Genomic DNA, 14,043 nt, shown 5'->3' on the forward strand with positions numbered 1-14,043 from the left:
CCTCATAGCCCTAAGCCCCCAGCAGGAACCCAAGTGAAACAGGGGTCTGGCAGAGCTTGGCTTATCAGTTTAGGACCCAGCGGATGAAATCTTGGACATCTGCCTTTCCCCATCCAAGGAAATTGTTGGAACATCTCTCAGCACCAAGTCACCCACCAGCCTCATGCCAAAGAAGCCAGAAAGTGCTTAGTTGCTGAGAGGGTCACACCCCAAATGACTCACTCACAGGAGTGGGACAGAAGTAGCAGCTCCAGCCTCCTGGTGCCACTGACTCAGAGCAGCCAGCCCCCAGCCCCTCCGTTAAGCCGGACAGCTTGATCCTCGGCAGGCGCTATTTGTTTTCTGCTTCTAGTGGGAAAGGGGAGGCTTAAATCAAGCCTTTTGCATAATGCTGACTGGTTTAGGGGGAGAGTGTAAGGCCTCTGGCTTCTGCCTCCCTTTATAGGAAAGGAACCAAGAGCCCCGGAGCTGGTTTTTCTGTTTACTGTGGACCTAGAGCCACTTCCTCTCTTAGACTTTGGTTTATATTATTCGTGTTCCACACTGATGGCCAAAACAATGATTCCCTGACTTTTTATGGCTCTTTTTTTTTTTTTTTTTTTTGAGACAGAGTCTCTGTCTCCCAGGCTGGCGTGCCTTGGCATGATCTCAGCTCACTGCAACCTCTGTCTCCCAGGTTCAAATGATTCTTCTGCCTCAGCCTCCCAAGTAGCTAGGACTACAGGCACGTGCCACCACGCCTGGCTAATTTTTGTCGGGGTTTCACCATGTTGGCCAGGCTGGTCTCGAATTCCTGACCTCAGGTGATCCACCTGCCTCAGCCTCCCAAAGTACTGGAATTACAGGCATGAGCCACCGCGCCCGACCGGCTCTTTTACTTTTTAAAGTGCTTTCTATCAATGAGCCCTTCCCTTAGCCCTGGAAGTAGGCAGGATATATACATACTCCCTGGGTTAGAGAATGAGGCTGGGGGCAGGGAGGCACCTGCCAGAGTCACACTGGCTGATGAGGGTGGGTTCTGTACTCAGCATGCTCAGAACCCATGCCAGCTGTGTGCCAGGCGCAGCGCTGGGCACTGGCTCCCCAGAACACACACAAGCTTTATCCTTGGAGCTTATAGTCTAGTGTGTGCTTCCTGCAAGGCTGTTTTCACCCAGGAACTCCCAGGATAACTAGATTCCATTCCTCTTCAGAAGCCTTTACTGCTGTGCTGCTTCCTCTATTTCTACTGGTTCATTTCCCCCAGCAAGGAAAGTCTGGGTCAGACTGTGACTGGAGAGGAAGTGCAACTGTGTCCTCCCCAGAGAGAGGCAAGCCTGAAGGGTGGGTGCAGGCTGGAATTCAAGAACTGAGGATCTGAGCTAGAATCCTCCTCACCAGCTTAGGTCTAGAGATGTCTAGAGATGTGTTTAGGGGAATTGAAAAAAAAAAAAAGAGAGAGCTGTGGAATAGGGGAAGAGGACTTTTAGTACAAAGAACTAAACAGGGGCAGGCCAGGAATAGAATTGAGGAACACAAATGCTGAGTGCAGCCCTCACTCCCACACCAGTGTATAACCATGGTGTAGGCTAACTACCCAAACCAGCTCCCCTGGAGATCTCCGCCACCCTCTCAGTATGGTTAGCATCATCCTCTTCCTCCCATGTCTCATCCCGTGGTCAAGGTCAGCTTGCTTTTATCAAGCACTTACTGCATAGGGCCCTGGCCTGAGTTTTCTGATGAGAACTTCCTTGCTTTTTATTTACACATCCATCGTGGGTTTGCTCCTCTTTGATTCATTCTTCAGCACCAGCTGCAGGCCAGGCGCCATGCAAAGTGCTGAAATACAGTCGTGAGTGAGCAAGGCAGGCAAAGTCACACCATCACCACAGTCTCTGGCTTTGGGGAATGTCCATTTCTGTCCAAGGAGATGTGATGTCTAGATCCACGGTAATTAGAAGCCGAAACAAGACACTGTACAAGGCAGAGCTGCAGAACACAAAGGGGTTCCTAAAGGGCTGCCAGAAGCAAGGGGCAGTGGCTCACGCCAGTAACCTTAGCACTGTGGGAGGCCAAGGTAGGAGGATTGCTTGAGTTCAGGAGTTCGAGACCAGCCTGGACAACATGGCAAAATTCCATCTCTATAAAAAATACAAAAATTAGCAGGATGTGCTCATGTGTGCCTGTCATCCCTGCTACTTTGGGACTGAGGCAGGAGGCTCACTTGAGCTCAGGAGGTCAAGGCTGCAGTGAGCCGTGTTTGTACCACTACACTCCAGCCTAGGCAACAGAGTGAGACCCTGTCAAAAATAAATAAATAAGTAAAAAGAGTTGGCAGGGCCGGGAGGGGAGTGGCCTGGCATGGACCCGGTCAGGAAGCCCTCCAGAGGTTCAGAAGCAGCCGCCACTGATAGCCCTGCCCGGCCAGAGCCTCCGCCATCTTGCCCACAGGACTACTGCCAGGACCCCAGCACACTCAGTTTCAAGAGCGTTTGGATCCCTCAAGTGCTGCTGATCAGAAAATAAGACCATATTTTTTCAGGTCCAATAGAGACAACTTTGGAAATTTTTCTTTTTTTCAAGAAACTTGATAGAAATCAGAATGGAAAAATCAATGTCCCACTCCCATTCCAGCCCCCAAAGTGGCTAAGCAATGGATGTGTTCACAGACCAATGATCGCTTGGGTTCAGACAACTCATGTCCAGCCACAGATTGCCTCAGTTGCCCCAGCTTTCTTGGCCACCAAACCCCATTTCACTTACTTAGTCCTGTCTGGCTTAAGTTAGGACAAGTTATGGAGACCCTGCCTAAGGCTGATTTAGGCTGACCCCACTGCTAGGCTAGGTGGAATTATGGGGCTCAGCCTGAACCCAAGTGCAAGCCACCCCTTCAGATTCCAGTTGTATTTCCTCTCTGCAGCCCCCCGGCTCCTATCTCCTTCCCTAGGCCCCCAGGCTCCCCTAGTCTCAGGCCATCCAGCACTAACCTGGGCATTGCTCCACTGGCCTGGTCTAGCAGGGCCTGAGGCTTGAGACTCTGGACATTCGGCTTCACCCACATGTCGGGTTCCCTGTGTCCTCTCCTTTGTCCAGTTAAGGCTGCCCTATTCTCTGGGGAGGCTCTACTTCCCCTGCTGCCCTAGGCCTGTGGCTTGGACCAGTCTTACTGGGGACCTGCCATACAGCCAAGATTCCCAAAACTTTTCCTATCCTCTGCACTCTACTTCAGCTTTCCTATATCTGATGTTTGGGAATCAGCTAGCCCTCAGCTAATTAATAGAAAAGAGATGATGGACACATCCTTAACAAAATGATCAAGGCCTTCTAAGCTCAAGTGACCAGTCTCTCCCACTTGCCCCTAGATCTGTTGCCCCCTTCCATATACCAGGCACTGTGTTCCATCTGTACATATGTGATCCTTACAACTCTGTAAGGTAGCTCTTATGCCGTTATCCTCATTGTACAGATGGGGAAACTGAAGCTTCAGTTAATTACTTTCCTTGAGCTCACTTACTAACAAATAGCAAAAAAGAATTCAAACCCAGGTCATATTATACAATCTAGGCTCTTAATAGTATACAGGATTGCTTCCCTAGCCACTTAAGATCATTTCCTTTGTCAAACAGATAACTTATTACAAAGGTAACACACAATCAGAGGCCTCATGGAGGAGGTGGAGCTTGGGCAGGTGGGGAGGAGGTGAGAGGGCCTGTAGGTGGAGGGGAGGCATTGCTGGGGTGCGTGTGAGGGGACAGAGCACACAGCGGCCGTGCCAAGGACTAAGTAGTGCCTTCTGCTCTCTGCCCAGCTCCCTGGAGACGACCTGCTATGACAGCGATGACGCCAACCCACGCAGCGTGTCCAGCCTCTCCAACCGCTCGTCCCCTCTCTCATGGCGCTACGGCCAGTCCAGTCCGCGGCTGCAGGCTGGTGACGCACCTTCTGTGGGTGGGAGCTGCCGCTCCGAGGGGACGCCCGCCTGGTACATGCACGGGGAGCGGGCCCACTACTCCCACACCATGCCCATGCGCAGCCCCAGCAAGCTCAGCCACATCTCCCGCCTGGAGCTGGTCGAGTCCCTGGACTCAGATGAGGTGGACCTCAAGTCCGGCTACATGAGCGACAGTGACCTCATGGGCAAGACCATGACGGAAGACGACGACATCACTACCGGGTAAGCGCAGGGCCTTCTTGGATGGCGCGGGGAGGATGGTGGAAAGACCACTGGGATGGGATGCCTTAAAAGTGGAGTGGAACCCAAAACAGGGGTTTTGGTTTGCTGTGCTGCGACGAAAGCACACAAAAGTGTGATGTGTACACTTTGTTATTGCCTCTGAAATTCGATGTGGTTTATTCTAGACTTGGGTGTGGTGTGGGCAGGGCCTACATCCGAGGAGCTGATTGGTCAATGAAGGCGCCTCCCTCTCATTGGTCTCTGTGGCTGTCATTCTGTCATCCTCCTCCCTGGCTCATTGCCTTCAAGAAACTGGCTCAAAGAGCCTTGGAAAAGCGTTTTATTCCCAGCTCTTATGCGAACTCTGTGTAGACCCTGGACAACTATATCTGCTTTCCCATTTGCAAAAAAAAAAAAAAAAGTATATTAACATCATATCTATCTACCTAAGAAGAGAAAATGAGAGCATGTAGGTGAAATCGCTAGTCAAACAGAGAGTAGCAGCAGTAGCTCCACTTCCTTTGCCAGGAGTTCCTAACTCCTCAGTTCCGTATCCGACCCCTGTGGTCCTCAGTCTCTGCTCCTTGGGTTTCTTCCTCTGCAAACCTTCTACCAATCATGCAACTTCCTAATCCCTACCCAGCATGTCAAACCCTTCTTTCCTGCCCTTTGCCCTGCAGGGACCCTCATCTTCTTTCTTTTTCTGCCTTAATTGACAGAGTTGTGCCTGTGCCTTCCAACCTTGGAAGAGTTGGCCAGGACCTCAAGCCCCTAGCACTTCATTCTTGCTGTCCTCTCCTAGTCTGGGAGGATAGAAGAGAGGATAGGAAGAATGAAGTGCTGGGGGCTTAGGGGGATCCTGGCCCACTCTTCCAAGCCTGGAGACCGGAGAGAGGCAGTGGTTCTGGAAGCTTCTCTGGAGTACCTCTCAGCTGACTGCCTTCCACTCTCCCTTCTTGGTTTGCTGGTACCCTCCTCCGCCAAGGGGCCATACAAGTAGCAGCAGTACCTCTTCCCTTCCTTCTCAGGGACTTAATATCTTACTGCCAGGGCCTGCCTCTCCCCAGTAAAAATCTCAGACTTCAAGGGAGTGGAAAGTAGCCTCTCCTCGGAAAAGACAAGAGCCAAGCTCCAGGCCATCCACTGTTCCCCACCCCCATCTCCACCCTTGCGGAGAAACTTGGAGGGATCTGGTTAGGGCCTGTCCAGCTGATGAGGCTGCTCTGGAGCAAAACAACTGACGCATGAATGGAGTTGTTTACTGCCTGCTAAATCCCAGGGGCCAGCCCAACCTCACGCTCATGCTCAGATCCGCCAGCCTGGAGCTGAGACCAGAGAAAAGCCATGCAGTGCACAGGTCCTGAGCTCCTTCTGTGGTCAGAGGCCTGTGCTGGACAGGAAAGAGAGCCAAAGTGTGTGAGGAGCTGCTCCACACAGCCTCTGCCCTAGGAAGCTGCCAGGCACTGCCTGAGGAAGTGTCAGGTTGCTACCCTCCTCTGAGAATCCCAGGAAGGTGCAGAGGGTGGCACAAGCCCTGTGGGGCTGAGTCTTTAGAAAGTCCCCCATGTGTTAGAAGGACCATAGCCCCAGACCCTAGGGAGCTTCCAGAGAGGTGAAGTGACAGGACCCCTGCCCAGCACAGCTCCCAGACTGATGGAGGTGACGGGACCCCTGCCCAGTACAGCTCCCAAACTGATGGAAACGAAACCCCTCTGAGAGCCCTTCACCCCACCAACCCACTTGATGGCCATGGCAGAAAATACCCCAAGTGTTGGAAGGTACAGGACTCCTGCTTGGAGACATCCCAGTCTGAGGAAAGTGGCAGGACTTCCGGCTCTTAACTAGCTGTATGAGCTTGAGCAAACTAGTTAACCTCCCCAGGCATTCTTTCATTTGTCTATCTGTCAAATGCAGATAATAGTAGAACTTATTTCAGGGCTATGATGAGGATTCAATGGGTTAATATATGTAAAGTACTTAGAATAATTCCTGGCTTATTGTAAATGCTCACTAAATGATAGCTATTATTTTTGCTGCTATTATTATTTTTGTTATTAGAGTGCCAGACTGATGGAGAGACACGATTCTTACCATCAGCTTTGTGTAGTCTGACCAGAGTCCTACTCACTCAGAATCAGCAGTGAAGACAGATCTAGTAGCAACTGGTCAGTCCCAGGGCATAGATAATAGGGTGTGGGGGCATGGAATGCAGGGGGAAAGGGTAGGAAAGACCCTCTTTATCCCCCCTCTAACATCCTTGTTTTATCCTCTTTCCTCTGGACAGTATGTGTGCTCCCGAATCCATTTTTTTAAAATTAGAGTTCACCGAGACTAGCATGGATAAGAACTTGCCTTCCCTGCACAGCCCCCAGCTATAGGCCCAGGGAAGCCTGGAGTTTGCATGGGGAACGCAGAATCAAGTGTCATGACAATATCCATAAAGCAGACCTCACTGTATGCTGTGATGCTAGTTTACAAGATCATTTCACATGCATTTTTTATGGTCAACCTTCAGTTAGCAGTAACCCTTAACACGAGTTTGTTAACTTCCCTGCCAGGACTGTAAACATGGCCATCTGAGAAGTCAGAGTTGAAGGGAATCAACTTATAATCCCAGTAATTTAATGTAAACAGTCACTCCTCAATTATATGTTTTCATGGTTAAGTGGTGTTGTCCTTTTAATTAGTAACAAGGCAACCTGGATTCCAGCGACTCTTTAAGTGAACGTGCAAACCTGAGCTGTCCTTGCTCAGCCTCCTGTTGGTCTTCTCATCCCCACTGTGGTTTCCATCTAGATGTTATAATTTAGAAAATGTCCTATTTCTTAAAAAACTGTTTCTCTAGTCATAAAAGGGATAGGACTATTCCCTGTAGGGATAGTTTCAGCGCTTCCCTCCTCAGCCATGCTGCGACACCCCTTCCCACCCGTCAGGCCTGCTGCAATTTACTTTTCTATCTCCCAAGAGCTCCCAGCACTGGGCCAGCAGAATAACTGATCTCTCCCCACTGGGTGACATAATCGGCTTCAAGCTATCCGAGCGAGCCATAAAAGATGACAGTAATTCTGGCGCTTTCTCCACACTCTGTTTATCTGTGGGGGGATCATCCATTTAAGGGTTCTTCCCAAGCCCCTGTTCAGTCTCAAGTCAGCTCTCCCTACTCCCTCCAGTGACCAGGCCCCTTTCAGGGTCATTAGTCAGCAAATCAAAGAAGGCAAATTCTTCCAACTGAAGTCAGCAAACTAGAAGGAAGAAAGTGACTCTGATGCTGCTGCCAGAATAATCATACATGTTTTTTAAAAAGGGATTTATTTTTTAAAATCATGGTAATATACATATAACATAAAATTTACCATTTTACGTTAACTATTTTAAAGTATGCAGTTCAGTGGCATGCAGTATATTCACACTGCTGTGTAACCATCATCACGTCCATCTCCAGAACTCTGTCTTCTCCCCAAAGAGAAACTCTGTACCCATTAAACAGTAGCTTCCCTTTCCTCCTCCCTTCAGCTCCTGGCAGCCACCATTCTACTTTTTCTCTCTATGAATTTGACTACTCCAGGTAACCCATATAAGTGGAATCGTGCAGTCTTTGTTGTTGTTGTTGTTGTTTAATGACCGGCTTATTCACTTAGCATAATGTCATCAGGGAGCATTTATGTTGTAGCATTAGAATTTCATTCTTTTTTCAGGTTGAACTCTATTCTATTGTATGTATACACCACGTTTTGTTCACCCATTCATCTGTTCATGGGTTGTTACCACCTTTCGGCTATTGTGAAGAATGTTGCTCATTGGTGTCCAAATATTATTCAAGTCCCTGCTTTCAGTTCTTTTTGGGTATATACCTGGAAATGGAATTGCTGGATCATATGGTAATTCTATGTGTTTGGTTTCTTCGTTCGTTTGTTTTTTGTTTTTTTTTTTGAGGAACCACCATACCATTTTCCACAATGGCTGCACCATTTGACATTTCTACCAGCAATGAATGAGGGTTCTAATTTCTCCACATTCTCCCCAACATTTACTATTTTCTGTTTTGTTTGTTTTTTATAATAGCCATCCTGGCCAGGCGCGGTGACTCACACCTGTAATCCCAGCATTTTGGGAGGCTGAGGCAGGCAGATCACTTGAGGCCAGGAGTTGGAGACCAGCCCGGCCAACATGGTGAAACTCCATCTCTACCAAAACTACAAAAACTAGCTGGCGTGGTGTTGTGTGCCTGTAATACCAGCTATTCGGGAGGCTGAGGCAGGAGAGTTGCCTTAATCCAGGAGGCGGATGTTGCAGTGAGTCAAGATCACACCACTGCACTCCAGCCTGGGTGACACTCTGACTCAAAAAAAAAAAAAGAAAAAACCCATCCTGATGGAGGTGAAGTGGTTATCTCATTGTGATTTTGATTTCTCTAGTGATTAGTAATATGGAACATCTTTATGTACTTGTTAGCTATTTGTATATCTTCTTCAGAGAGATATCTATTCAAGTCGTTTGCCCATTTTTAAATTGTATTGTTTATTTTCTTTTTGAGTGTTAAGAGTTCTTTATATATGCTAGATATGAACCTTGTATCAGATATATGATTTGGAGATTTTTTTTTCATCCTGTGGGTTGGGTTTCCTTTTCATTCTGTAGAAGTATCTTTTGATGCACAAAAGCTTTTTATTTTGATGAAATTCAGTTTATCTATTTTTTCTTGTGTTGGCTGTGCTTTGGGTGTCATATCTAAGAAATCATTGCAAAATCTAATGCCACGCAGCTTTTCCCCTATGTTTTCTTCTAAGAGTTTTATAGCTGATGGGGTTTCCTTAGAAATACAAATTCTAAACCTCAGACTTACCAATGCAGAACCTCTGCTACCCAGAAAGCCACATTTTTCTAAAGCTTCTCAGTAATTTTAGACTAGCCCATCTTCCTATCTAGTACAATAATCTTATCTACAGTATCCTTGACAGACAGTCTTTCATCCTTGGCTTGCATAGGCACAGTGATGGGAAGCTTATTCCATATCATATAGAATTAAGTTATAAGAAAGTCTCTAAATATTCAGCTGAAATCTGCTTCACTGTAACATCTACCTATTGATTCAAATTCTGTCATCTGGGAAAAATAGAATAAGGGTGTAAGTCTTCATCCAAGTATTTCAACATGTTCTTAATATAGCTCAAATATTCTCTAGACTAAAAAGAAAAAGAAAATGTCGCTAGCTTTTTTCAGTACTTTCTTAAATGACCCAGTTTTTCAAACCTTTCATTGTCCTGATCACCCTCCTCTGGAAGCTCTCAAGACGTCAATGATCCTCTTAAAATTTGGCACCTAGACTGATCACCCGCTTGACACTAGAAGTAGTCTTGCCAGGGTAATATCCAAATCATGACACTGCAGACAACTTCGAGTTGGCTGCTGACTGTCCTAGATGACAGCTCGGGCCATTTTTACCACTTGGAAATACAAAAGGAATTTGTTTTTCTAAAAATAGGAAGGTCTGGAATTTAATCTAAATAAGAAGATAACTTTCACAGCCATCTGTCCTTCCATCCCTGGCATCCATTGGTGTGGGAGGGGAATAGAGGATGGGTACCCATACAGAGGTGGATGCAGGCACTGAGTATGGGAGCAACACGTGCCTGGTGGGAGGAGGTCAGAGGGCCCTCCATCTGCTCCTTACCTTAACGTGGGTTTCCCTCTCAATGTGTCCATTTTTGTGTATGTGAATGGGTGAGCTGTGTCTGAGCTGGGTGGCAGTAATGGATGGGGACTTGCAGACCAACGCAGCAACACTACTGCCAAGTCCCACAACTCCAGAGGGTGCCCTTCACGTTACATAGAGGTGTGAGGTCCACAGCCCCGGCAGGACTGCTGTCCTGCAACCTGTGCCAAGGGCCACAGGGCATTAAACAGAGTCAGCAGGCTCCATCTTGAGTGAGCGGTAAGCGTGTGTCCGAACAGAAGGATTCCTTGGCGACTTCTGCCACACCCTGGCTCCCTCATCAGGTTGCTTCCTGCCCTCCGCGTGTGGCTGGATGTTCCAGTCTTCTTTTCTCTTCAGCACCCCTTCCTCCACTCCCCAGCCTGTCCTCTTGAACTGTGCTTGGGGGCTCAGAACAGATGGGATTCGTTTCCTCCTTGGCTCTGAAGTGTCCTGACGTTGAAAAATGTCAAATAAAATAAACTAGGCCCCTGCCTTCTCCCAGGCTGGCTCTGTGCTCCCAGAATCAGCGAGCTCAAGCCTTAAAGAGACACTTCCAGCCTTACCGTCAGCGCCCCAGCCTCTGCAGCTACCCTCCTGAGAAGGAGCTGCATTCACTGCCCTCCCACGGGGCTCACGTCTGACTCTCAGACCCCAAGATACCCAGCCCAGCCACCCTCATTGATAAGAATTCTCTTGCAATGAGCACTGGGTTTATGCGGTTTGTACAAAGAGAAGAGACCCCTTTTGAATTTGAATGGACGAGGAGGCGAGTTGTCCCACTTCTTATTTCTTCTTCTGCCTTTGCCTTGTCTGTTTCCTGATAGGTCTTTAGGAATCCCGCCTAGCAGGACAGCTGGGCCAGGCCTAGTTTTTGCTCATGGAACCCAAGGATAGAAGCAGAGAACAGTAGGGGGCCATCCTCGGGAGGACCCAACATTCAAGTTCAGGAAGGAAACTCAGTTTTTCTCCTGAAAGGACTTCAAATCTAAAAGGGAGGTAGGCAGCCTGGGCAACAAAATGAGACCCCGGGCATGGCAGCAGGTGCCTATGGATAGTCTCAACTACTTGGGAGGCTGAGACAAGAGGATCACTTGAGCCCAGGAGTTGAGGGCTACAGTGAGCTTTGATTGTGCCACTGCACCCCAGTCCAGGTGACAGAGCAAGACTCTGTCTCTCAAAAAATATATAATAATAAGTGGGCTAGGCTCAGTGGTTTATATCTGTAATCCCAGCACTGTGGGTGAGAGGATCGCTTGAGACTAGCCTGGGCTAGTCTCTACAAAAAAAAATTAAAACTTAGCTAGGCATGGTGGCGCATGCCTATGGTCCCTCCCAGCTACTCAGGAGGTTGAGGAGGGAGGATCCCTTGAGCCCAGGAGTTGAGGCTGCAGTGAGCTATGATCACACCACTGCACACCAGCCTGGGCAACAAAGACCCTGTCTCTAGAAAGTTAAATTTTAAAAATTAACATAAAATAGAAAGGTGGGATACTTACTGGGTCCATAGTAAAGGAAGCAGTATGTAGTTGAAGTAGACGATGGCTGTTGCTTCATTGAAGATAATATCTAACAATTAGAATGCTGACTCCAGATTCATACACACAGCCTTGGCTGATGTTTCTCTGTGGTGTAGGGGAAGAAGCACTGGGCTAATTCTGAGATCTGGAGTTCAATCCTAAGCACACCTCTAACTTGCTGTGGCACTGAGCAAGTCACCTGTCCTCTCTGATCTTAGTTTGTTCATTTGTAAAAAAGGTAATCACTTTTGCCTTAAGAGGATCAAATGGAAAAGAATAGTAAGAGTGCTTTGAAAAGTATAAAGAGCTGTCAGTTTGAAATCTATTATTCTGGTTGGGCGCAGTGGCTCATGCCTGTAATCCCAGTACTTTGGGAGGCCGAGGTGGGTGGATCACCTGAGGTCAGGAGTTTGAGACCAGCTTGACCAACAAAAACATGATGCAACCCCATCTCTACTAAAAATACAAAATTAGCTAGCATGGTGGCATGCACCTGTCATCCCAGCTACTTGGGAGGCTGAAGCAGGAGAATCGCTTGAACCCGGGAGGCAGAGGTTGCAGAGAGCCAAGATCACGCTATTGCACTCCAGCCTGAGCAACAAGAGCAAAACTCCATCTCAAAAAATAAAATAAAATAAAACAGAAATCTATTATTCTGATCTCAACATAGTGGTCTGTTCATTTAGCTGATGGCTTCAGTCTTAATTAGGGGTTGCTAGAGTATCAAAATAAGGTTTCTTAAACTTGGAAGATGAGGACATTAAATTTGGGCTTTGACTTACATTTCAAGGAATGCTTCGCAACACAGTCTTGATAGTCTTTTAATCCTGTAGCGTGCAGTTAAATAAACAGACTTTTGAGAACAGGCTTATCAACACAGGCATACCACAGATGGGCAGAGCCATAGCATGGTTTAGAGTGAAGACTCACAGCTAGGCTGCCTGTGTTTGTATCCTCTTTTCCTTCCTAGCTCTGTGAGTTTGGATGAGTTTTTCACCTCCCTCTGCTTGTTTCCTCAGCTGAAAACTGTGGAGAGAAGTGGTGCCTACTCTGTAAGATTGATGTGAGGATTAAATTAGTTACTGCTCTTACATTAGATATCATAAATGCTTAACAAATGCTGGCTCTCCAATAGCCATTTGATGATAGACATTAGCAAGCTGCTGGACCTAAGTTGTCACAGACACATTCTAGATGGTAATACATTCTTTGACAAAGAATGTATTAACCTTCATGCTTGAAAATGGTCTTTCTGATCCTCACAGGAAGAATGACATAATAAGTTGTTTGCCAAGAAAGATGGATTTGTCCTGACCCATTTTTACCTGTTCACACAATGTTCTCGTGCAGCAAATGGTGCCCATCTGTGGTTTGGGGTCTGGGCTGAGAACAGCATGTGCTTGTTGTGCAAATAGCTAAACTCACTGCACACAGAATCACACAAGTAGCCACGACCTCTTTCCCATCATGACTTGGCTAATTGGGCTGTCAGTCCCTCACTCAAACATGTTTCTTGCATATGAACAATGTCTTGGGCCGGGTCCCCAGAAGCTGACCTTGAGACAAGGATTTGGGTGTGAGTGGTTTATTTGGCAGGTGCCCGGAAAGTGCTGATAGGAGTGGGAAAGTGAGTCAGGGAAGAGAAGGAAGTCACTACAGGCTATGTTCATGTGCAGGTTACTGCTGTGGGCAACTGGGGCTTACGGATTTCTAGGAGATGACATCGAATACACCTCAGTGTTGCCCCACCAGAAGGTCAAGGAAGCATGGGTATTTATATGTCAGCTCCCATTCATTATTGACTCCCATTCATTATTAAGAGTGTGAGTCTTCACTCTAAACCATGCTATGGCTCTGCCCATCTGTGGTATGCCTGTGTTGATAAGCCTGTTCTCAAAAGTCTGTTTATTTAACTGCACGCTACAGGATTAAAAGACTATCAAGACTGTGTTGCGAAGCATTCCTTGAAATGTAAGTCAAAGCCCAAATTTAATGTCCTCATCTTCCAAGTTTAAGAAACCTTATTTTGATACTCTAGCAACCCCTAATTAAGACTGAAGCCATCAGCTAAATGAACAGACCACTATGTTGAGATCAGAATAATGAATGAGATCATTATAGAGAGCAAGCAGCTCCTAGAGGGCATTGGGTCTGTGTTTCAAGCCTGTTGCATATAGGCTGAGAGGAATCCCTGAGTCTGAGTCACAGGTACCTGCAGTTGTGCTCAGACAGCACATACGGGAAAAGTGACTGCAGAGGAGCATAGGTGGGACAAAAACACCACCAGTTATAAAGAGGAAAGATGGCAAGGAAAGACAAGAGGAAGGTGTGGAGTTAGATTCCTGGGTCAGATGTGAACTGGCTCTCAAAACACTCCTTTTTTTTTTTTTTTTTTGAGACAGGATCTCACTCTGTTGCACAGGCTAGAGTTCAGTGGTGTAATCACGGCTCATGGCAGCCTCTACCTCCTAGGCTCACATGATCCTCCCACCTCAGCCTCCTGAGTAGCTGGGACTACAGGCACACATCACCACACCTGGCTAATATTTACAATTTTCTTTAGAAATCCAGGCATAGTGGCTCATGCCCATAATCCCAGCACTTTGGGAGGCTGAGGCAGGTGGATCACCTGAAGTCAGGAGACCAGCCTGGCCAACACGATGAAACCCCGTCTGTAC

At 47.4% G+C, this 14,043-nt stretch overlaps 1 protein-coding gene across 6 annotated transcripts in view; it reads left to right on the forward strand.

Annotated features, from left to right (window-relative positions):
- NAV1 (neuron navigator 1) overlaps positions 1-14,043 on the forward strand; it is a 280,821-nt gene that overhangs the window by 173,899 nt on the left and 92,879 nt on the right. For all 6 annotated transcript variants that reach the window (XM_015120319.3, XM_028852000.2, XM_078002577.1 and 3 more), the window contains one exon: positions 3,788-4,153. In XM_015120319.3, coding sequence (XP_014975805.3) covers positions 3,788-4,153 — 366 coding nt within the window. The remainder of the gene's footprint in view (positions 1-3,787; positions 4,154-14,043) is intronic.

Source organism: Macaca mulatta, chromosome 1 (assembly GCF_049350105.2).
Source record: "Macaca mulatta isolate MMU2019108-1 chromosome 1, T2T-MMU8v2.0, whole genome shotgun sequence".
Taxonomy (NCBI): domain Eukaryota; kingdom Metazoa; phylum Chordata; class Mammalia; order Primates; family Cercopithecidae; genus Macaca; species Macaca mulatta.